Source organism: Danio rerio, chromosome 6 (genome assembly GCF_049306965.1).
Source record: "Danio rerio strain Tuebingen ecotype United States chromosome 6, GRCz12tu, whole genome shotgun sequence".
Taxonomy (NCBI): domain Eukaryota; kingdom Metazoa; phylum Chordata; class Actinopteri; order Cypriniformes; family Danionidae; genus Danio; species Danio rerio.
In genome coordinates this window covers 24,541,766-24,566,156 of record NC_133181.1, presented here as the reverse complement: position 1 = coordinate 24,566,156, position 24,391 = coordinate 24,541,766, and the positions used below count along the sequence as shown (strand labels likewise).

The window sequence follows — 24,391 nt, the reverse complement described above, 5'->3', positions numbered from 1 at the left end:
TCTAGCGCTCTTTAGTCTACAATTAACTATGAATTTAGCTGTAGACTAACTGTTGCTCTACTACAGCGGACAATGCTTTTAAAATATTGAGAATGACTTCGTAATTGATTTCCAAAAGAAACAGAGAATTTAAAACCACTTAAATTGAATATTTACATGTTTAATCTGTAAATAGTTTTCTTGTGTACACCAAACTTGTGCAATTTGCAGAGGAAACCATTTGAATGAGAAATGATGCTGTATCTGATACTTTGGCATGTACAACATATGAAACCTATAATAGCAACAAACTATTATATAACCACATACCCAATAGTAACATAGGTTTACCATCACCTACACGTGACTGAAAACTATTCTGGATCCCCATTCTAAACGGCATAATAGGTTGGTTTACAAAGATTTATGAAACAGGTGGCCTTAACGCAGGTCGATCTTAAGTGTGCATTATATTGCTTATTAATCAGCAAGATAACTGGGGTAAAAGAAACAAAATACAATGAATATACCGTCCCAAAGATCTTCACATTCCACATGAGACAAGGAGCTGTTGAAAGATTGAAATGTATATACTGATTGGTCCATTCTAAAACACATAAAAGCCTTTACATGTTATTAAAAAAAGAAAATGCAAAGTTGTTTAACTTTAAAAGTTAACATCTGAAACCTTGAGACAACCATTCTGAATCTAGAGCCACCAAGTAGTAACACAAGTGCTAAATAGTTACTGAATGCACAGTGGTTTAAAAACAAAGTAATAAGATGTGTACAGAAAACGTAGCCTAACTTATACAGTAACTAACTTCTTCGCATAATGGGTTTTCAGAAACAATTAGTCTACAAGATTACAGAAGAGATAACAATTAATGGGCATGACAGACACCACACAAGAAAAACATGAACAATTTGCATCAAATCAGTCAATAGCACTTGTGTCAGTCAATAACACTAGTAGCTAACTCCCAATTGAAACTTAAATAGGCTCTCTCTTAATAAACAGGCATATGGGCAAATCAAAAAGTCATGTTCCAAGCCACCGAAGCACAGTTGGCTGTGAGTTCTAGACCTCAAACTGATAAAATGATTGCAAAGTATAGAGAAACAGAGTTCTCAATAGAGCTCATTCCTTATGTTCACAATTTTTTTGTAAGCCCGGCTGTCATCAGTCTAAGACTCAAGTTTGGTACATTTGCCATGCAGTGAAAACCCCAGGGACAGTGAGTGACCATTGCAAGTGGCATCCAATGATTCTTGTCCTGCCTCTAATTCAGGAAATGACTCCTCTATCTCCTTCAAACGGGCCATGGCCTGATCAATGGTTGCTATGGTGACTAGGTTAAAGTCATGCAGGTTAACCAGATGAAGGAGAAAGTTCCGACACAGATTCCTGCGAATGATGTGCGGACCACAAATCTCCACAAACAGCATACTCGCTTGACTCATCTGATTATCAGCAATGAATCTAGAGGGAGAAAAAAAACAATTTTAAAAGAACATCATTGTAATCACTAAAATTGAAAAATTCTTGAAAAACATGGATCAAATAGTTTTGATAATTCTCTGATCAAGGTTTTTAAAACACTTTTAAAGTAAAGAAAATAAAGAATATAAAAATATTTTGTACCCATTCTTCATAACGTGAAGATTCCACAACTTCATTACTTCTTTCTCTCCTTCATTCACATCTGTGAATTCTTCAATTTGCTACATGTAAAACAAAGCATACCAATGTCAGTGCAATCCTAATGCATAAACTCAATCTAAGGAATATAAACTTACATTATCCAGACCCATACACACTGCATTTGGAAAGTACCCGCAGCACTTTAATTTTTCATATCTTACATTGTTATATTAACATAACAGAGCTCAATCTAAATAGATTAAATGTTCATTTACACTGTCGTTTAGCAGATGCTTTTATACAAAAAGACATACAAATTCTACAAACAATACGCCTAATGACAATGTGAAAACAAATTAGTCTGAAATCTTTGCAAATGAATTAAAAAAAGGTAATTTCTTCAACTTGTTGCTCTTCACTAGGTCGACCTTTAACAGTGACATATACACTGATCTAAATACTAAAAAAAAAAAAACAGTTATACTAAACTGAAATTATTCCGTTTTAACATAACTAGAACTACTCCAGCATTCTACACCACACTCCTGTCTTCCTGACTAGCTGGAATGTTCCACAATTTGATGTCTCTATTCTACACCTATTCTTGTCTCAATACAAATTTTTTTAAAAACTTTTATGGTCCACTTCAATTGTTGACTACTGGATTTGGCAGTTGACAGAGGCAGAACAAAATTCAGAGATTATTATATTTTTGGTAAAACAATTTTTCCTGAAAAATTGGTTTTATTCATGTAGTCAAGTATGTTTGAAAAATACTCAATCACTACTCAATAAGGTATTTTAGTTTTCAGTTTTACAAAGAGTGATTTCTGAGTATGTGGACTTAAATGTAGCACTTGTGTGATACAATGTTGCTATTTAAAATGATACAATTAATGTTATTTGCTTGGAAAGTTGAAACAACAGGAAACCTAGTTCACATGGCCATCAGAAAATTTAGGTTTGCAGGAGACTGTAAACACACACTCAGAAATTGTGAGAAAGAAACGTAAGTGAGTACTGTTAGATGCACATATGCTGTTCATCGCTCTGTCCCTATAAAAAACAGAAAAATCAACAAACATTCATCATATCTCAGTTTGTTCAGTAAATGACTCTTTAAATGTTAAATAAAAGAAAGGTTTCTTAGTAGGTTTGTCATTGGTTTCATTCTTTGTAGTTTGTCCACAATAGCTAAACAGTATCCTTCAGATTCAAAGAGTGACAAAATCCCTTCAAAACAGTTGAAAAGAGGTTTTTTGTTATAAATAATAATAATGATGCTCTCAATTATCTGAATCTCGATAAAAATCAACAAAGTACAATTCTAGAAAACAAATTAGATTCAAGATCTAGCTTAGTTTATCTAATGATCTTTCATTTTTTAATTTCTTCATAGATCAAATGGGCAGTGCTACCTTCAACAGGTGATTGACCTATGCAGTGAAATTCCATGATTTAATTGGGTAAATTTTACCACAATGCAATTAAACACATTTAAATTAAATTCATTTTGTATTCTATATTAATAGAGCTTACATTTTTATCTAACATGTAAGTTTCATTCCTAAATTGCACCTTCCTCTGGGTGCTCCAGTTTACCCCAGTTCAAAAACATGTGTTACAGGTAAACTGAATAAAATAAATTGGCCATAGTGTATTAGTGTGTATGTGAAAGAAAGAGTATATATGCGTTTTCCAGCAATAGAGGTTCAAAAGTTAATGTACTCTCAGTGCTGGGTTGTGGCTGAAAGGTCATCTGCTGCATAGAACATATGTAATTGAAAGTTCTATACACTGTGGCGACCCCTGTATTTGTGCAATTTAGACCTGGGTTACACAAAGATTTCAAAGAGAAGTATTACCTGTTGTCATTCCGTGCACTAATAATGAAAATACTGTATTTAAGCTATAAAGCCAAATGAGACTAATATAAGAAAAGCACTTTCTGGATGCACCGTAAATAAGAGGAAATTTTCATTCTATTCAAAGAAAATGCATATCTAAAGTACTACGTTGCTGAAAATACTGCTTGTTTAAGCAGATGACTAACCGTGGTAGTCTTTTCTTGGAGCCACTCTGGGTCTCTCTCGTCTTCACTGTCCACCTCCATCTCTTGAGGACGGAGGGGCATGCAGCTGTCGCTGTGAAAATACAGACGATTATGCCCGCTCACATAGGTCCGCTGTTGCTCCGGCTCACCGTCCTCTGACTCCAAAAACTCAGACAGACTTGGCTTGGTTCGCTTGGGCCTATATGAAAGCAGCAGATTAAACGTTTCTGACATCACAAACAGGGACTGTTATGTTTATCCAAGTAAAATGGCTTTTTAAGAATGAAAAAATAACTGTATATGCAACTGTGAATGCTCTTTCAATCAACTGTAAATCACATGCATCATTTCTAAAAACCTTTTATAAAAACTACTGCCAATTTACACAGTTTAGATTCTATTGTGACTTTACAACTAATGCTGAGTTCAGCCCTGATTTTGACTTGCCGACAGGTTTTGAGAAATCGCAGACAAATGTCTGAAATAACAGGCAAATCGGTGCTCGTTCACGTGTATAACAATCACACAGTATGAACTATCAAGGACGTGATATGAGAGAATTGCCTATGAGTCGCAGACACCCGTGAGATATTTCAATTCAAATCATGCTGTGTGAAATTTGTTCTGATTGAACATAACATCCACGATCACCTACACCCAATGAGATGGTAGCAATCATTAGTACGGGTACCTGCAAGCTAGCGGGAGACTAGAGAAGTTAAAAGCAATCATTTTCAGTTTATTAATTGGACCCAAGAAATGGACGAAAAACTAATGTAAATTTAGCAGGAGTACTGTGTCTGTCTGAAAAAAGTTGAAGAGAAATTGTTGATTCTCTTCAAAAGCCAGGTAAGCAACACAAGTTTTTAAAGCTAAAGCCTTCTTTTTTCATTATGTAATTATTAAGGAAAGATATATTACGTGACCTTGCGTTATTTCCATGTCACTTCTTGCGTTTATTTGGTTGTGAGACAGTTTAGACTAAGTTGTCTGTGATTCTTCCTATTTTAAAGTCATGCAGTGTGAACTCTCCTGCTGCCGATCCATCCTACAGTGTAAACACAGCACTGACAGAACGCTAACCCACATAGTCATGCAGTATGAAAACATCCGTGACACGACTACTTTGAAAATCATGCAGTCTGAACTTGGCATAAGCGAATATTAAAATGACCCTATATTCGACAAAAAACATAAATTGCAGTTTCATACCGGCAAACAAGTATGTGGGTAACAGCCGTCCTCTTAACAGGTCCATTGCGGCTGAAGGCAAATCCAGGCTGGCTGTGAATGTCTTGAGGATTGCCAACATATGAGCCATCATAGCACTCGTTTATTGACACGTCTATTCGAGCACCTTTAGGGTGAGGCTGGAAAGGAGAAGATTGAAAAGCAGCAGAGACACCATCAACAACACGTTTATATAAGAAAACCTTTACAGGAACAAAAACTAGGAGATCATATAGAACTACACAAGGAAGGCTAGAAGTCATACGAACAACTGATGAAATGCATATATTTGAAATGAAGGCAGAAACGATGTTCTCACCACATAGTTAAAAATGAATCTACTGTGAGAGAGTTTGAGGTGTTTCAGCAGGCTGTAGAGTTTACGGCAGTTGAGTGTGCACCAGGGACAGTGCAGGTCATCTCTGGCCTCCGTTTGCTGACGGGTGTTATTGTTGTACAGAAACTGTGGACACACAGAAACACCCACATGTCATAAACAAAGTAGTTGCTTTTGTTGGTTCTCCAGTAAACCTTTAGGTGATCTCTATTTGGATCTCTATGCACAAAAGAACCATTAGAAAGGGTTTCTACCTGGTAAAAAATGCGCAATTTCTGTCGGGGTTCACAGGGGGAATGTTCTATCCTGGATTGCATGCTGGTGCTCACTGACTCCTTCACTGCTGAAAAAAAAATTGCAGGTCCCGTGAAGTGCTTTGAAATGTGCATTATTTTATTCAATGTTTGACGTATTCTCAACTGAAAAGGGAAGAGAGGGTGAGAGAGTAGCTCCTCCCCTATTTAAAAAACAGAAACAAAAGCATTTTGTTTTTATCACCACTTTATGCACGTGAGAGTGGTTAAGCTCAAGTGCATCAAATGTAAAGCTAATGAGAAGCATCTTGAAAAGGGTGGGGCATGTCAAACAAAAGAGAGCATTTGATTGGCTAAAATTTGATGAGAAACTAAGGCATGAGGAAACGTAGATAAAACATTGATCCATTTAGGTGGAAGTGACGAACTAAACTAAAATACTGATACTAACATTTAAAAAACATTATTTTAATTTCACTGGACCAATAAACTAGAACAATGGAAAATTGATGTAAATCCTTTTTAGTGGAATCAGACACTTTACCAAGATCGGCCGGTTATTTGCTTTCTTACCAACAGGTGCAGGTCGAAGAGTGCTAATTCTGCTCTCTGTGGTGCTGGTGTCAGAATTGCGGGTTGAGAGAGGTTTAGCCACAGGGGCCGTTGAAGGGTCACTGGGGTCAGCTGTCCAACGAAGAGTGAACTGCAAAGTGGGTCCCTGAGAGAAGGTCTCAAATGGGGGCAACCTCTTCAAAACACAAGACCAACATTGCTTGAAATCTATACATTTGCTAAAGTAAAAGATTTACCATTAGGAAAAAATAGAACACATACATGAAAGCTACCAAAAAAACTCTTAAAATATTAAATCTAAAAAAAAAAAAACAAAGTAAACATTATTTTCAGCACACATAAGCAACCTTTCCATCCAGTATGGTCTCCCATGTAGCCCTCTTCTTGCTGACTGGACAGTCCTCAATTTGTTGCATGGAAACCTCATACTCTCCATCCAGTAGCTGCAAGCGTCTGATGGAACATTATTTTTAAATAGTGTTTTATGGCACATCTACATTAAAGGCTTTAAAAGACACTGTAAATACCTACCGGTTTTTATCAAAAACAGTCATCTGAGCAACAAATGTTTCTGTGGTCTCTCCATCACCTCGCAGGGATGAGTTTCTCTTCCTTCTAGGTGGGATTTCATCTTTTACATCTACAAATAAAAACAGATTTAGTTGCATTTAGGTCTGGCTGAGCATTAGTGACATTGTGGCTATGACAACTGCAGTAGGCAATGCTCAATAAACTATTTTTGACAATTGTAGAGTGCTGAATGTATTGCTGTTCGCATCAATTCAAGCATCAAGATGGACACACAACAGAAAAGGTCTGATATCAGATTTTCAGAAACAAACATGGTACTCCTTCAATTATCATGTCTCCCCATGTTATGTGGTTGGAAAAATTGACAGTTCCCCTAAAAATGAAAATATTAGCCCAGGTGTCTGGGGTTGGAACCAAAATTTGCAGGACACTGGCCCTTCAGGACTGAGTGTAAACACCCCTGGGATAAAGGGAAAGTTAATATAGATACTAAAAATTTTGTTTCAACCCTTTATGTCTTGCAACTGTAGAACATGTATATTTCTAACAATATTTGTATCTTATTCATATGCTGAAAAAAATATTTACTACAGAATGAAGAGATGTATCCAGGTTTGGGGCTAAGAACAAAGATGACAGTTGAGGCAAGTTCTGCAGGACACTGGACCTCCAGGACCAAGTTTAGACACCCCTGGTTTAACCTTACACATTTTATTTAGAGCATTTTATACTTATCAACTGATCATCAACGCTGTGGTTTTTTTTTTTTTGAGACTGGTGCCGAAATAAAGCAAGTAGATAAAAACCCTTACTAAGAGGCTATAAAAATATTACAGGACTTGGGTTATTACAAAAGACAAATTAATGAAAAACAGCTCATGATGTTTCTATCTCTGTTCATCGCTGGTTACTGGTGCAGTCAAGGGAGGTATTTAGGTAAGCTAACGTTAGACCTCCTGCTGTCAGATGATGTGTAGTTGATGCAGGCACACGCTTTCAAGATTATTTTCATTTCATGCCTTCTGTGGTGTGAATATTATGTTAAATCTGTGTTTGATATTGGGCTCTTTAAAAAAGTAGACCGAGTAGTAGGGTGAGAGCAAAGGACAGAACGGAAGAAATTATATGTGTAAGGGCAACAGAATATTATTGTTCCCTTAATCATTCTGACATTTCATTCATGCATACCTTGCAAACATGCGTGTTCAGGCATTTAAATGGCAAAGAAATTCGTGTTATCATTTGATCTGGTACATAACAGTTGCATGGGTATCAATGCAGTATTGATTCCTGGTTTTGATACCCAAACCTAACTGCCACTCACCAATATTCTCGTCTGCCTCACAGCTGATGAAGCCATTGGGGTCTCTTTTGCCTGTGTGAGACACCCTGAAGAGAAGAGAATAGGATTTGACCATGTGACTGTTACTGGGCTCAAACTCATTGCTAGACACCAGCAGGGAGGGGAAGGCACCAGGCTTGGTTTGGCTGAGATCCGGGTTCAAAGGCACCTGCTTTTTTCCCGTAGGCACTTGCTTTATAGGACAGCTGACATCCTGAGAGGGCAAATTGACCATTATTCATTTAAAATAATGATTACCTTCATTATGTATTGAAAATAAAACTAATATAATTATCATATAGTAGTCAACATTTGAAGCGGATCATCACCTTTCATCAAAGATGTGCTAAAAGTGTTGAACACACATTCTTGTCCTGGGAAATCTTTAATTAACTTCAAATGCTGACTACTGTATATCAGCATACTTTATTTCTCCACTTGTACATTTTAATAGAATACATTTAAATATAAAGGAGCTCACCTTACGCTTTTTGTGACAGACTTTGACAAGTAGCACCTCAAGTGAAACTGAGTTTTGTTCATTTTCTGAGTTTTGACATGGCTTAACTGTTAATGGAACAACATTTTATCAGAATCCTAAAAATAATGCTTGAATATGTGAAAATGGATGTTCAGCCACACTGACACATTTTCGACAGTTCAGACTCACCGTTCTTGTGAAAAAATCCAGTGAATGTCAGTTGCAGATGTGAGGTCAAACTAAAAAAAAATAAACCATTAAAATCATCATTTGTAACTGAATAATGCCATGACTACATTACGTTTGGTATACAGTTATCTATGAGATAAAACCCTCTAGAACACAATCAAAACATTTGAACTTCATCTATCAATTCAGTTAAAGAGCCCATATTATGGGTTTTTGAAAATTCCCCTCCATGTAGTGTGTAACACAGCTCTAAGTGAAGTAAAGTATCCAGATAAGGCTTAAATCTGTAAGAATACAGTGTTTAAAACGGTTGATTCATCTATAAAAGAGTCGACTCATAGTGCTTCAAACGAGTCGCCTTGATACTGATTCATTAGGTGTTTCGCCATGACGTACGAACGAAACCAAGTTATTCACGTGCACGCGCAAACCCGGGAGATTTCAAACCTGAGGCCCCGCCCTCTGACGCAGAAACCCAGACACACACACACACACACACCCACAAACACACGCACACACAAACATGCCGGTCAATTGAAGTCACACTGCAGATGGATACATTGAGTCTCTACCCAAAGATGAAACCTCAGCATTATAGCCAAGCAGTTGGAAACTACTGGAAACTTCTGGAAACTACATGCTACAAAGAATACTTCATCAGCGTTTGTTAAAGGAAGGATCAGTAAAGAGTAACTTAATGCTGGACGTCAGGATGGATTTTTCTTCCTCCATTTCTCAAGTGTAAGTATGTGCGATTAAAGTTGCCTCGTTTACTCTAGCTTGCAAATGTATTTAGTTGTGATTTGTTACTTGTAACCGAGTGTACTGTATCAGGTTAACTGGCTATATTCTCTTATCGCGTGCAAAGTCACGTTAAAAACGCGACACGTGCTGCTTTGTTAACGGAGCTCCGTGGACGAGGAGAAGTGTGTGTGTCTGTGTGTGCGTGTGCGCGCGCTGTCGTCCGGAGGTGTGTGTGTTTGTGTGTGTGTGTGCGCGCGCGCGCGCGTTGTCGTCCGGAGCAGGGTTAAGTGTGTGTGTGTGTGTGTGTCTGTGAAAAGAGCAGAGTGAGAAGCTAGGAGATCTCCTCAACTGTTTTTGGAGTTTTTGCTCAATAAAATAGTTAGTCGTCTGAATTTTCAAGTCCATAGTCTGTATTTACATTGACCCACTGGCAGCTAAAATCCACGCCTACACTATCGAGCGTGCATGAACTGTGATTACTTTTATATTGCTCATTAGCTGTTTGGCCTTTTACTCTCTGACTGAAGGCAGTCGACCAATCGCAACAGGCTGTCATTGGTCCAATCAGCGCAGATTAGCTTCGCGCTAAGGAGGGGTTTGGGAACAAATGAATTACTGGACGATTCATACGGGAGTCGCTGGGATAATTAGGTAAAAATAAATGCAGATTATAAGACCATGAAAGTGTTTTTTTGACCTTGCATGCATATTAAACTGTTGTTGGAGACCCTTACAACCAAGATATGACCCTATTTCATGTATAATATGGGCTCTTTAAGGGACTTCCGAGAGGAAAAAAAATAACGCTCAGCGCACTAGACTAATCTACCAGATGCAACGACCCAACAAAATAAAATGCAAACTTACTAGCCTAATGTGAGTAATTTATATAACCTGATATAAAAAAAAATAAATAAAAATGAATAAACCTCTGAATGCATGCTCATTGAAAATTAAACATCATGTCAGGAGTCCCCTTTTTAACAATCATTGAGTTTACTTTCACTGTAACTGTATAAAATAGTGTAAGTTATGTTATTATTATCATAAAAGTCTTGTATGGAATTATAAATAGAACTTGTGAAATTTGATCTTTAAATGACAAGTTTCTTCTTTAGCATTTTTATATCCTATAATTATAATTATAATAAGGTTAAATAGGTTACTAACCTTCAACTTCAACCAATTTTAATTGTAAATCCATTCTTTTTGTGAAAAAAATATGGTTTTTTTTTAAAGGCCATATTGCCAGGCCCTAGTTTGGGGTGACTGCAGTCTAATTTTGAGGTAATGTCACATGTACGACTGCAGTACACAAGTACAACTCAGTATAGCTATTGACCTAAGCAGCAAAACAAGTTATTCATCCAGGTATAACAAAAAATACCTATATTGCTTCATTGTGTGTGTGTGTGTGTGTGTGTGTGTGTGTGTGTGTGTGTGTGTGTTATGAGTAAACAATGTTTTAAACAAAATTGAACTGCAAAGGTATGCTGGTTAAGGTAACAGATAGAAGATTAATTAGCTTTCATTTAATTCAACAAAATTAATAAACACATGACCACGGCAACATATGGTTTATCCGAGTTCTTCTTACATAATTTTCCTGATAAAGTATGATGCAATGCCTTTGTCACTACTTGTTAGAATGTTATTATGAAATATGTTGCATGCTTTATTCTGTGAAAGAAAGACATCATTTTGCAGTTTTGAGTCAATGGGCCATAGGTCACTGAGAATCTACACAAACAGCAATCGATATCACAGATTGATTATTTGCAATTTGACTAAATCGCATGCTATATTTTGAATAGCTATGACTGTGTAGTAAAGGCTGCTCAGACTCACAACACGTGCTGGAAAACTACAGCTCATTACAGAGCTGGCTTTTTAGACAAATGCACACAACAATCGCATGTGATTTTTTATTCAGCCCTAGTGTATGTGTAGTTTTAAATGTTAAACGTGTAATGATTTAAAATCTTAAATTATTTAAAAAGTTGTGTAGTTCACATCTTTAAACTCATATTTGTGTGAGACCACAGCATGCATAGTAGAAGAGCAATACCTCGGAGACTCAGGCTCTCCTTTCATTTTCTCCACACTGGACAGCAAGTCGTCAACTTTAAATGATTTCCTGAATAAAACCCAGTTTATTTATTAAACACGCTTTACAAACACACAAGTTATTAAAATACGGCACACCTATTCTGATTTTCTGATGTCAACCATTAATATATTAATAAAACCCACCTTTTGGCATTTGTTCGTGAGTTTCTATGTGACATGAAGGTGAGGGTCCTGTGAAGCAATACAGGCTGTGAAAGTACAAGAAAAAAATATATCAACAATCAGAGCCACCACACAATAATGTGAATTAAATCTACTGAAAAAAAAATACGTACAGTTATCAGATTCCTTGTTCGCAGAAACCTGTATATTTGAGTCGGTTCTGAAATGAAACATGCAGAAAATATATCATATACTTTTATTTTCAACATTTTCTCTACAAAAACTGCCTATCTGTTGCTTTACAAATCTCATTTACACTTAACTTTTTAGTTTTGCATACATTGGTAAATTTCTTGTTACTATTTTTAACAATAAACACTGCCTCATGTACACACTCATAGGAACACAACAGTGATAGATCCAAGGATGCATCCACACCACATCTAGTAGCAGTAACACACAACAGCACGTTGTCATGAACTGGGTGTGTCAATGGAACGTTAATAGGAAAAGCTAATGAATTTACTTAACGTGTTAAATGAAACAGCTGTTGACTTACTCTCAAAGGCCTGCAGAAAGAGCTCATGGTCGGCCTGCAACTGTTCAATCTTAGGTTTCTTGAGTGAGCTCACGCCAGAAGATGGGTATACAGCACCATTGGCTTTAGAGTTCATCACCTGAGCCGAATATTTCTGAGGAGCCATGATAATATACTAACAACTAATGGGAAGTCCAAAACGCATCAAAACAACACCAGGCGAAAAGATTATCTGCACATTAATGACAGACAGTCGCCCTCGCCCCTTTGACCAGCTCTCTACCATCACCTAAACATCAGCTACTTGTGGTTTAGTTTCTTTGACAAGTGCATGTTTGAATGTGGCTCAAATGAGTAAACCATACGAGTTGTAAATATGTTTACTGATGTATGCCCTCGATCTGGTCACTGATCCTCAACAGATTAGCACGTTAGCTTGCGGTCCTTAAGAGCGACGAAAACACAGTTCAACGACACCGGGTAATCCATACACACAGGCAGAAGTTCACGTTCCAATTTGAACAAAGGTTATGGATTATTGAATACTTATTTTCTACCGAAATTGTATTTATTTTGACGGGAAACCCGACCAAGTGACGGATACGGATACTTGTGTATCGCCCGAGCCCTTGAGGAGAGTGCCGCGAAAACCCGCCCACTGCAATGTTTTAGCCAATCAGAGATGCCGTCTGGTAAAATCGAAGTTTTTTATTGGATAGACTTATTTTGATAGACGTGAGATTAAGATTGGTAGAGGAGACAAATTGCCGCCAAGAATGTTTTGGTTCTGGGGAGAGGATCGGTCACGGTGCAGTAGCACGGGTTACAGCCTGAATACAGTCATAAACATACAGCAGTCAACACTTGAAGTAAATCAAAAAAGTTTATCAATATTGAAAACAAGAATGTGTTGTTTAATAGTTTTAGGGCAACTTTGAAAGATTTGAACCCCTTCCAAGATTTACTCCTGCATGCATGTTTTATATATGTGCGTGAGGTACTAAGTAAGTTAAAGGAACCTTAAGTTAAGGAAAAACAAATGTATTAATGTTCTGAATTATAACGTTCCCATAAAACTATTTTTTTAAATAAAAACCGTGGAACCAAAATTCAAGTGCAGAATTCATGTCGGATTTTTTAACCGATGAACATCCGGATGTAGAGCATTTGACAACTTCCTGTCCACACGTGTTTTGGGATGTAATTGCGCTGTGCATCTTAAGTATTTTGTAAAGCGTCCCATAACCTGTTTTAGAAATGGCAGACATTGTACAACAACGATTAGAGGACAGAATACCAGGGCTTGAACAACTGGAGAGAGTCGGTTTGTTTACCAATAAAGAAGTCAAGTGAGTATATCACTCGTGTTCATGCGAACAGAAAAGATGGATTGAAATGGTGCTTCTGTAGAGAGAAAGTTTCCTCAAAAAGGGCTTTTGTTTCAGGTCCATGTTGAAAAGATCTACTGCACTTGAATATAAGCTACACCGAGCAATTCAGTGTAAAGATGACTTCATTACATACATACAGGTCAGTATTAACAAATAGCTTTTTGCACTTTAATGTAAGAAATCAGCACATTATGACCTTGTTTTTTTATCCTTGTAAAATCAGTTCGAAATAAACACTCTTGAACTTATCAAGAAGAGGAGAGCGGTGAGTTGAAATCTGTTCTGTTATTTATTTATTTTGAAATCTGCTTCTTTCAGTAATCAGAACAGCAGACCTAACTAACTTGTGTTACTTTAAGTGAGATGTACTGTTCTGCTTTCAGAGAATTGGTTACCATTTTAAACGTGAAGAAATTGAGTATCCCATCATTCAGGGCATAAACAGTGTTTTCAGAAGGGCGACAAGCAAATGGCAGGTTGGGCAATAAGAAATGATAACCTCAGTTTTAGATTCATTGTGATGGTCAGTTTTTGATTCAAATGTATTTTTGATTCCATTAAATGCTTCTCCTGTAGGAAGATGTGCAACTCTGGCTTTCTCATGTTGCCTTTAATAAGAAATGGGTATGTGCTTTTGTTATTAAATGCAAAAAACCTTATCAATTTTAAAGAAATAAAAATAGAAAGAAAGAAAGAAATAATAACGCAAATGTGTTTGTCTTTAAAAAAAAATCCTAATCTTTTTTTTTTTTTTTTGTCTTTCAACAAGGGCTCAAAGACTCAGCTCAGCAAGATTTTGTTATCTATGTTAGCTATCCATCCTGACAAACCAGGTAAACTTAAGTAAATTAGAAGTTTAGGGGTTGGGTTTACTGTCAATCATTAATATTATTGTAGTTTAGATGTATAAGCAGCTTTATACACATGGCTAGAAATAAAGTTTTTGGCGTTTTCTTGCAGCTCTGTGGATAATGGCTGCTAAATGTGAAATGGAGGACAGGAACTCCTCAGAGAGTGCCCGGCATCTTTTCCTCCGTGCCCTTCGCTTTCATCCAGAAAATAAGAAAGTCTACCTGGAGGTGAGGCAACATTATTTTTAAGCAACCAATGCTATAAACATTACACTTTGAATCTCATATATACATAAAACAAACCATTGTATGTGTGTACAGTATTTCCGGATGGAGCTCATGCATGCTGAGAAGATGAGGAAACAGCAACAGGAACTGGAGCAAGCTAAAATAGATGTGGTAGGTTAAAAAGGTGTACATCTGGAGTCCTTGCCTTTTTGAAAATAAAATGCATATTTTAATTCATAAAACATCTTTTCTAAATTCAGGGGGAATATCAGTTTTCTCCAGAAATCTTGAGTGGAAAACTTGCTGAAGTGATATACAGAGATGCTGCACAGAAAATTAAAGGTTGGCTAAATTTCCACATAACTGTTTAATAGTATCAGCTGTGTGTTGTTATAATGTGCTTATTTGTCTTGTCATCAGGGGCCGAATTCGTCTTGTCCCTGCTACAGATCGCTGCCATCTTTGACTTCACAAAGGACCTACAAGACAAGATCCTGCAAGAGTACTGAGCCGTTTCCCCTTTTGCCTTTTTACGTCTATATTGGCAATATGCAATCATGAAAATTTCTTTCTCAGACAACATGACATTGGAATTCTCTCTGTTCAGTCTGCAGAGTCAATATAGCGATGATTGCCTGATGTGGGATTTCATGGCCAAGCGTGAGCTGGATTCTGCTGGTGCTCCAGAGCTGCAGTCTGCGAAAGGAAGAGCTTCTGATACAGACCGCAGGGAAGAGCGCTGCTGCTTAGTTTATGAGGAGGCTCTAAAGAGCTTAAATTCTGGTAATTATAATGCAACAGGGACTTGTTCAGAATTTGCATATAAAAATGCTCAGTTAGAATTCAGGGATGGAAGAAGAGTATATTTTATTGTTCTATGCATATTAATGTGCTATTTATTCTTTTGTAGAGGCCATGTGGACATGCTATGTCACATTTTGTTTTGAGAGATATAAGAGAAAGACAAATGTCACTGAACTCAAGGAAAAGGTAACAAATCTGGTATTTTATTTATTTGTTTACAAAGTAATACCCAGGCTCTGTTTTTCGTTCCCAACTTAAAAGATCTAAGACAGGATTGTCCAAGTTCTGTCCTGGAGGGCCAGTGTCCTGCATAGTTTAGCTCCAATTTCCTTCAAAACACTTGCTTGGAAGTTTTAGTTTACCTAGAAAGAGCTTGATTAGCTTGTTAAGTTGTGGTTAATTGAGGTTGGGACTAAAATATGCAGGACACTGGCCCTCCAGGACCGAGTCTAAGAGAATTCGGCAGATCCTGGATCTTTTAATCTTGATCACTGATCTCTGACTAATTTGTTTAATTAATCAAGTTTGTGAATCAGATAAAAAAATTTGGATGAATTGATCTGAGACTACTCTATGAGCTTGTGTTTGTTGTAGTAAATGAACAGTGTATTAATGGTATGCAAGAGCTGTCTACGTTTGGTGGCTTTACAAATTTTTTTTATGTCAACAATTTAGCAATTTAACTTTTTTACATTAGAGAGGATTTTCTTCAGGATGGTATCAAGTTTCAAAATTTTGTGGTTTAAGGCATAACCAGTTATTTAATTTAGCATTTTAATTTTTGAGATGTGTCTGCATCTACTGTGCTCCATCAAAGCATCAGCATATTAGCTCTCAACATTACTGTTAATTATGCTGTAAATTATGTAAGTATTCAATTACAAAAAAAAGAAAGCGAAATGTCTCATGAGAATATTGTTTGTTTTTTTATCGTATACTCTTAGAAATAGCACTAAACAGGTAGAGTGACTTTTCCAAGTGTGAGTTTACATCTAAAAGGACCATGTTGCTGTCTTGCTAAGTACCTAAAGTGTACATATTAGTCACTTAAAAAGTAGAAACGTGCTCTCTTTGAACCCATTGAAATGGTACCACCCTGTGACCTTGTTAATATCTTATATTGCGAAGAGTAGATTACATAAGTTTAAACAAACATTTATTTCTGATTTATTTCCAAAAAATATCTATTTTCCCCTATTTGTTACAGTACTCTGAGAACATATCAGCAGTTGGTAAAATACATTCTTTCAGTATCACCTACGCTTGAAATGTTTATATGAAATAAGAGTGCTCCTGGAAGAACTATACTGTCCTGGATTGTGCCAAATTGTCAATAATAGGATCCAGCTTACTGAGTAATAAATGTATAAAGAATGGACCCCGATTTTGCAGATTAAATTCACAGCAAACACATCTTTTTAGTAGGTTTGTCATCAGGCCAATTAGTAAGCAACAGTTAAAGGTACAGAAGGTGATCTTCCACAATGCTAACAGCTTAGCATAAATCTCTGAATCACAGTCGCTCCCCTCCCATCTAGAGCCACGCCTCCTGAAACACGAGCACCGCAAAAGAACCCTGTCTTATGTGTTAAAAGCCACTAGTGCTTGTCCGGTGGCGTGCAAGCCAAACTGACATGCTATTTCAGAGCAAATATTTAGAGTTGCAAGGTAAACAATATAGGGAGAGGCAAGGCGGAATAGCGGTATTTACTTGTGTTTTGTTGTTAAACTAATCAAAATCCTTATCAGTCTTATCAGTCTTTCACCGAAAGATTATAGTAGCTGAACAACACTTCTGTGAAGATATAACCCATTTGTAAGAACAACATCTAACATTACATCAGCTTTGCGTGAAGCTGAAACAGTTTTAAAACAGAACATTACCTGTCTAAGAGAAATCCTTCAGACATGGTGTCATTCTCTCTCCAGCGTGCAAAGTTAACTCCAATATTGATTCAGGTTTTTAAAAAGTTTTGCTTTAGCATGTTTTTACCGATTGCGCACGCGCTCTCTCTTTCGTGAACGTGCGGCGGTTGGCAGAGCTGCGTACAAACGGCTGCGCAGTTGTTCAAATCTGCATTTGCTGACAGACAGATTAGGCTACTTATCGGAATTATGAGATGCCGGTCCGACTCTATTTAATTGGATGAACATTTTTTGTTTTATGCCTTACCCAAAATATAAAAATACATATAAATACATTTAAATCATTTACTGTAATCATCACTGTTAGACTGTGAAAATACTTTCAACCAGCACAACAAAAAATGCTTCTAAAGACAATCACCTATTGCACCAGTGCATACCAATGAAGTGTAGACGATTAGCTCAATTTTTAATTGAAGGAAAGAAATTGTTATAGAGTTAAAAATAAATCAATTATTCATGTTTTATTTTAGATCATTCACAGAAGTGGGTTGGTATTTGTCAGTTTTATTTTTAGGTTGTCATGTTGTTTTGAATTCAGAGTTTAGGTCTTTAATTTATTGTAACTCTTCTTTGTCAGAGAAAGGAACGATTACTCCGAGTCCTACAAAGTGCTCACGATGCACAGCTTTTGCAGGAGACTTTCTACAAGAACTGGGTAATGCAGTCAACAGTTGTCATAGAAATACCTTTTTCTTACCCACCCTTTATGCAGCAGTGAGTTAAAATGGTGTTTGTAATGTAGGCCACTTTCATCCCCTCAAAACACAGCTCCAGGTCCTGCTGTCATCGGGGGATACAATAACTGCTACCCAGATCGCCACCACAGCAGCCCAGCGATTCAGCCAATCAGTGGAAATGTGGAGCTTCAGCCTCCAGACATTGGTCCATCTGAAAAGTCCAGAGGCGGGACCTTTATTTCAGGAAGCTCTAAAACACATCAGTCTCAAGGTAGAAGTTGTGCCACAGCTGACTCTAAGTGGGACATCGTACTGCAATAACTGACTTGCTCTAATTAGTCAACGTTAATAAATTGTCTTCTGTAGTTATTTGGATTTTTTTTTTCTTTAGTGGGCTATAGCAAAGCAATACAAGTAACCCTTAAATGTAGCTTAGTGACTTTTACAATTTATCATTCAACACATTCCCTGGAAATCAAACTCCACAGCTTGTTGCTGCTAGCACTACACTCTACTCTTTGAGCTACAGTAACGTTATTGCCAAAAATATAACTAGTAAAAGTTTTTCCTCTGCTTTGAAAATTCAGTCCTGCACGTTTATTATCCAAAGCACTGTTTAGTAAATCAGCTAGTGAGAAGTTGCCACGTGTACAGGATTATGAGTCCTGTTGTTGTATAACTCCACAAAGACGTCCAATCACAGTGTAACATGAGGCTATCCAGATTTTTCTTATGCCTTGTGATGCTGTGCATGAATAATGGCTATAAAAAAACTATTTCAGCCAAGTATTAAAAAAAAGGCTTTACAAGTTACAGTTAAATGTATCATACGTAATAAAATATTGTTCGGTGGAGTCGATGCTCATTTTTTTTCATCAATTATATTATCAACTGTAATTGAATCTTATAAGTTCTCCATCAAGTGTGACTTTTTTGGGGGGGAAAACTTAAAAACCTTTTCTTAAATTCCATTCTTATGTCATTTTAGATAAAAGTGTGAAATATGAATGTATGTATAATTAATGACAAAGAAAATATTTAATAATAGTTGCAATCCTTATAGTTGTAATCCTGGTCATATCTGAAGATCAGACCCTATTATGTCTAACCATCTGTATATATGTTCAACAGGAAAGTCTGGCAATATGGCAGATGCAGGCTGATTGGAGTATGGCCTCGCAAACGCCAAAAGAAACGGAAGCATTCTTTCAGGTGGGACATGATATAAAAGTTTTTTTTTCTACAAAACTCCTGCAAGATGAGTCAACAATGTTGAAAATATTTCTGTCTGTCTATGCGTGTTATTTACCAAATTTATATTGATATGATTTGCATCTTAGTAGTACACAAATAATAATGCATCACATTATTTGGTTTCACCTAATCCTATATTTGCAGAAAGGGATCTTGTCCCCAGTTCCTGCAGTGTCAGCTGCCATAAAGGAAAAATACCTTGAATGGTCATACAAAACTGGTGGTTACAAAAGGGCCAGAAAAACCTTCGTAAGGTACACATTAAAATGGCAGAGAGGCTGAGGAAACAAGCAAAATGCTTTTGTCATTTTTCTGATTTAATGGAATTATTTTCATCACATATTATCTTTTTTTTTCAGCTTACATGAACACAGACCCTTTACTAAGGAATTCTTCCTGCAGATGATTCAGATTGAGAAAGAGCAGGTGAATTGATGTAGCACTTGTGGGATATTTTATGTATAGTAGCCTGTTAGGTAATCTCTAACATTTTACACTTTTATTTAATAACATACTCAGGAGACTCCAAAGATGAGTAACCTTAGAGATTGCTACGAGCGAGTGCTTCGTGAGTTTGGCTCTTCAGATGAAAGTGAGTGTGATTGATTGATTTGCTTTTAGCCTTTTAAATCCCTTTCATGTTTTCACATATTTCACTGAACAAGGAAAATAATTTGTTTAGGTCTCTGGATTGACTACATTAAGGAAGAGTTGGGAAGGCATGGTAACCCAGAGAACTGCGGAAAAATCCACTGGAGGGCTGTTAAGACCCTTGATGGAGAAAGTGTTGAGCGTTTTACCACTCTGTACACATTGCTGCAGACTGGCAACATTTAAATTCTGTATGATTCTTTAATACATAGCTGTGTTCATGTCTGGAGCACAAATGCTGGATTAGTAAAGGCAAACCTAAAACTTCTTTGGTGCATAAATTTGTACTTTCCTGTACCTTCAGAAATAAACATTTTATCTTGTTGTTGTTGTCTTGAAATACTTTGTATTGTGGTACATCCTGGCTTTCATCAACACACCAAGCAAATGCAAACAATCAAACTCGAAACGGCAGTGAAATTGTGTAAGCTGTAGAAGGTAGCATCAATTCAGTCAGAATAATCTGAATTTTAGACTAAATAGATCAGGGATGAGTAAACTTGATCCTGGAGGACCAGAAAAGTTGCTCCAACATTAATCAAACACATCTGAACAAACTAATCAGTGACTTGCAGAAGTCAGTGGAGCAGAACTTTGAAGGATACCGGCCTGCCAGGATCAAGTTTGCCCATGCTTAATCCAGACAATTGGCTGTTATTGAACAGATGACCCATTTTATTTTCCTTCAGTAAATAAATTGTAAGAGTAAAAATTAAATAAAGAAAAAACACATTGTGCTTTACTGATTTCACAATTAAATGTCAAAGTACTAAGCCTGACACCTACAAGTAGTCAAATATATCATGAATAAGGACACTTTATGAATTTAATCTGTCACTGATTTATTTTATTAACAAATAACAATTGATTTGGTAAAAGGTTGTGTGAGATGTTAGCATGAAGCTGTCCTTAGCCATTCAGTTAAATATGGTTTTAAAGTCCCATGTACTAAAGCTGACTCCATTTACAACAGCAGCAAACAGGTTAAATTGCCTGCTGATCCAGTGGTTATTTTTTGTGTTTGTGTAGCTTTCACCAGCTTACATTTAAAACCTTAAACAGGTACAATCCCTGAATCCTTCCTTTTGCCATAATGGAAAATAGTAGCATTTTTTGTTTTGTTTTTACCAGATCACATTGACTTCAAAGTCATAAAAATTAGGGAGAATCAGAAAAGTTAAGTCATGGATTAGGTAAAAGACAAGCTTTAAAGAAGATGTTAAAATCCCTTTTAGGTGAGCTTGACACAAACATGTTACCATGGTCTCCCCTGTTGTCTATGTGGCTTTGTAAAAGTCCTGAGTCAGTGCTTCCTTAGCAGAATATAGGTGAAAAGTGCTACAAGTCCAGCAGACAGCAGGCCGATGACACACTGGTGGATGGTTATGGCACTCTCCAGTGAGTGGATGCGTTCCTCCATAGCACTCGTGTGGATGTAGTCATAGATTGAAGCCCCGATGCTCCACACTGCCCAAACTGCATCCACCAATGCCCTCATTGTGGGAGACACCATTGAGTGTGCGGCTTCCCCACAGTGTGGGATCCTCACTCACCTGCCTCCCCCTGAGAGACGGAATCACAAGAAGAAACGAGCTGATCATAGATAGCAGAATAATGTTTTGATTTGAGAAAAACAATACAAGGGTGCATGCTAAAATTGAAATGTTTGACATGAACACAGATAGCATGAGGCAACACGGTGGTGCAGTGGGAAGCACAATAGCCTCACAGCAAAAAGATCGCTGGTTTGAGCCACGGCTGGGTCAGTTGACATTTCTGTGTGGAGTTTGCATGTTTTAGTGTTGGTGTGGATTTCTTCCGGGTGCTCCGGTTTTCCCCACAAGTCCAAAGACATGCGGTATAGGTAAATTAGGTTAGACAAATTGGCCGTAGTGTATGTATGTGGGTGTGTATGGGTGTTTCCCAGTGATGGGTTGAAGCCGGAAGGACATCCGCTGCGTAAAACGTATGCTGGATAAGTTGGCAGTTTATTCCACTATGGTCATCTCAGGTTAATAAAGGGAATAAGCCAAAAAGAAAATGAATGAATGAGCAGTTAGCATGAGAGGTAGGGCTGCACAATATTAGAAAAATCGGACATTGCCATATTCTGTTTTTCTGCGCTATACAATTCTCCCCAGATGAGATGAATAGCTTTATTCAATAATTTAGATTGATTGAGATGGCATTCTTTATGTAGTACATCTGCATAATATAAAATAAATTACAATGATATATAAATTTAACAAAGCAAAGATAAAATTGCAACAAATAAAATGGATTTATGGGGACTACCTGAATAATGTTCAGGTACTGAAACAATAAGAAAATTCGAATGTAAAATTATAAACTCTTTACTGTATCAATCATTAAAAAAACATTTTATTAAAGTTTTAAACGATACTATTTTATTGTAAATACATGCTTTAAACTCCTGAAATTCTCAAACAGTCAAAGTACTTAAAATAATTTGCTCTATTATGGATAAACTGCACTTGCTCTTCAAAGCTCATCGCCTGTTCTGAAGTGTCTGATCAACTATATAACCAACTCAAGATTGCACATCCTGCGATGTGACACTGCGATATCTGAAATGATATACTGTGCAGACCTAATACGAGAAGACCAACACAGCTGACACACTACAGTTTTCAAGCATCTCTTAACCTTACTAACTCCTCACTGTTTACTAGAGAGATTACAGTGTGTTTAGGACAACATTTGAGCCTTTGCCTATCAATCCGTTTAAAAGGAACTGTAAACTACATATATTGTACACATGTTGTATGGACCCTCCCTCATTTATTTTTAATCATATTATTATTATTATTTTTATTATCCACACAATGGAAGTAAACTTATAACATAACTATTTGGTAACTAAACATTCCATCTTCAATCTTGTGTTTTACAGTTAATCAACTTACAGGGAACATAATTTTATATTGAAATGCATTTGAGAAAGGACACGAGGTTGTATATTTTTGCATCACAACAAATAAAGACACTGTTAATTCTAGCTACACTATTATTTTGTGACTGTAGAATGAGACTATAATGTCATTATAAGAGCAGCTGCACAATTGTTTTCGGTTAATTTGCATTTTTAAAATAGTTAATGAAACAAATAACACGTCTTTGCTGTTGGTGCGTTCATTACCTTTCTTATATAAATACACAATAGCAATATGCATTCTGCGTCACCCAAAGAAATCTTGCAAATGAAAAGAGATGATGTTTGATTATATTGTGTTAGTGGCTATTATAGCGTAATAGTGTTTTATACTGTTACTGTATGTACACATGACTGAGCCCAGGTAGGCTACATCAGGCAACTCTTCATATTTACAAGTATAACGAAGTGTGAGCCATTCGTGTTTACATAGCGTGACATGGCATCTTTCACAACAATATCAACGTTTTAACCTTAATTTTAAACACAATAGAGTAATACTGTCGACGTAATCATCAATTTAAAATAGCCACGAGAGACAGCAAGTTACAACAACTTTGCACTGATTTACAGGCCATTTTCTGCCTATAAGGCCAGGCATATATCTCTCAATTGGCAAAATCCCCATCCATGCTGCTTTGAATTCAATATATGTGATCTAGTATTAGAGAGGTTCTGGTGGAGGCATAAAAAGACATTTTATAAATGATGAACGGCGTCAGACATGCACAGGCAAACATAATCATCAGCTGACATCCCTGCTTGCACAAACAACGCGATAAACAATCATGGAGACTCACCGAAGGATCGTCGATGTTAGCCGAATAACCAACGCAATGTGAACAATCATTCGTACACAATATTCTGTAAAAATATAACAGACCATTTGACAAAAATACACGATCTTCTGCCGCAAGCCCGACCGGGCTGGCGTGATGACGACATGTGGAGGGCGTGTCTTCTTTTGAGAATCAATTAATAAATCAGTGGACAAACGATAAATGTCACTAAATATAATGGGGGTCAGGGACAAGATCGAGGGAAGGATCAGCCGCAGAAAGTTAAAGAAGATTTGCAAACGCAAATGTTCTATTTAAATACAATATTATATATATATATATAGGCTTAAATATCTTGGCGTTGTAATCCCTAAAACTAGACTGGATGAATGGTTGCAAAGGGAAATCTCTATTTTTGAAAGTTTTATTAACAAAAGGGGAATCTTTTTCCATGTGTTTACTCTGTTCCCTTCCCATTTCAATGAGTTGAATTTTCATTTTATTTGGAAGAGGAAAGTTCGTTTTGTTGAAAAAGGAACAATATTAGAAAATTATAAATACGTCTGCAGTCCATAGATTTTGATTGTATGAATGGCATAGATTAAATAACTCATTCATCAAAAACTAAAAATGTTTCGCTAGTGATAATAGTTTCTGCTTCTATATCCAGAAATAATCTATAAATAATATTTTCAAAAGTGAACTCTATAACCTTGTGATTTTTCAATACAGAAACTCCCTGTCAA

General features: G+C 36.7%; 2 protein-coding genes and 1 long non-coding RNA gene across 8 annotated transcripts; 1 reads left to right on the top strand and 2 right to left on the bottom strand.

Annotated features, from left to right (window-relative positions):
• Window positions 1-139: 139 nt before the first annotated feature.
• Window positions 140-12,771, bottom strand: suz12b (SUZ12 polycomb repressive complex 2 subunit b). Of its 4 annotated transcripts, XR_012407381.1 has the most exons (17): window positions 12,150-12,771; window positions 11,764-11,810; window positions 11,612-11,676; window positions 11,427-11,495; window positions 8,615-8,664; window positions 8,426-8,511; window positions 7,927-8,158; window positions 6,603-6,711; window positions 6,419-6,524; window positions 6,072-6,246; window positions 5,665-5,701; window positions 5,499-5,584; window positions 5,227-5,370; window positions 4,890-5,047; window positions 3,678-3,876; window positions 1,625-1,704; window positions 140-1,462 (listed from the first exon to the last, which is right to left on the bottom strand). XR_012407381.1 is itself a non-coding variant. In XM_068221748.1 (16 exons), exons 1-16 carry the CDS (start codon window positions 12,292-12,294, stop codon window positions 1,168-1,170), a joined length of 2,046 nt encoding a protein of 681 aa, XP_068077849.1. In that variant the 5' UTR covers window positions 12,295-12,771; the 3' UTR covers window positions 140-1,167. The 4 variants fall into 4 exon arrangements, 3 of the variants coding, with proteins under 3 accessions (XP_068077849.1, XP_073809159.1, NP_001076293.2); XM_068221748.1 differs by lacking the exon at window positions 5,665-5,701; NM_001082824.2 differs by lacking the exon at window positions 5,665-5,701 and having other exon boundaries at window positions 679-1,462; window positions 5,499-5,587; window positions 12,150-12,749.
• A 511-nt stretch (window positions 12,772-13,282) lies between these two features.
• On the top strand, window positions 13,283-20,238 carry utp6 (UTP6 small subunit processome component). Of its 3 annotated transcripts, NM_001111207.1 has the most exon segments (19): window positions 13,283-13,477; window positions 13,574-13,658; window positions 13,743-13,784; window positions 13,903-13,995; window positions 14,096-14,143; window positions 14,289-14,352; window positions 14,480-14,598; window positions 14,692-14,769; window positions 14,859-14,940; window positions 15,019-15,100; window positions 15,206-15,381; window positions 15,509-15,588; window positions 17,909-17,986; window positions 18,100-18,279; window positions 19,140-19,220; window positions 19,407-19,516; window positions 19,622-19,688; window positions 19,782-19,854; window positions 19,945-20,238. In NM_001111207.1, coding segments are annotated over 19 exon segments (1,785 nt in total). In that variant the 5' UTR covers window positions 13,283-13,385; the 3' UTR covers window positions 20,100-20,238.
• Window positions 20,239-20,734: 496 nt separating this feature from the next.
• On the bottom strand, window positions 20,735-23,817 carry si:dkey-10p5.10. Its single transcript, NR_170261.1, has 2 exons — window positions 23,667-23,817; window positions 20,735-21,476 (listed from the first exon to the last, which is right to left on the bottom strand). It is a non-coding gene; the product is annotated as a si:dkey-10p5.10 (long non-coding RNA).
• Between the last annotated feature and the right edge of the window lie 574 nt (window positions 23,818-24,391).

What these genes read in the sequence shown, in the direction of transcription:
- utp6 (XM_073952704.1), top strand. Translation starts at nt 13,386, where the DNA reads ATGGCAGACATTGTACAACAACGATTAGAGGACAGAATACCAGGGCTT. An exon ending in TTTACCAATAAAGAAGTCAA is followed by an intron (nt 13,478 to 13,573) that starts GTGAGTATATCA and finishes CTTTTGTTTCAG; the next exon opens with GTCCATGTTGAAAAGATCTA. An exon ending in TTTATTTATTTGTTTACAAA is followed by an intron (nt 15,625 to 15,827) that starts GTAATACCCAGG and finishes TAAAATATGCAG; the next exon opens with GACACTGGCCCTCCAGGACC.
- suz12b (NM_001082824.2), bottom strand. Translation starts at nt 12,294, where the DNA reads ATGGCTCCTCAGAAATATTCGGCTCAGGTGATGAACTCTAAAGCCAAT. An exon ending in TCTGTCACAAAAAGCGTAAG is followed by an intron (nt 8,159 to 8,425) that starts GTGAGCTCCTTT and finishes TTGCCCTCTCAG; the next exon opens with GATGTCAGCTGTCCTATAAA. An exon ending in TCTTCGACCTGCACCTGTTG is followed by an intron (nt 5,588 to 6,071) that starts GTAAGAAAGCAA and finishes TTTTTTTTTCAG; the next exon opens with CAGTGAAGGAGTCAGTGAGC.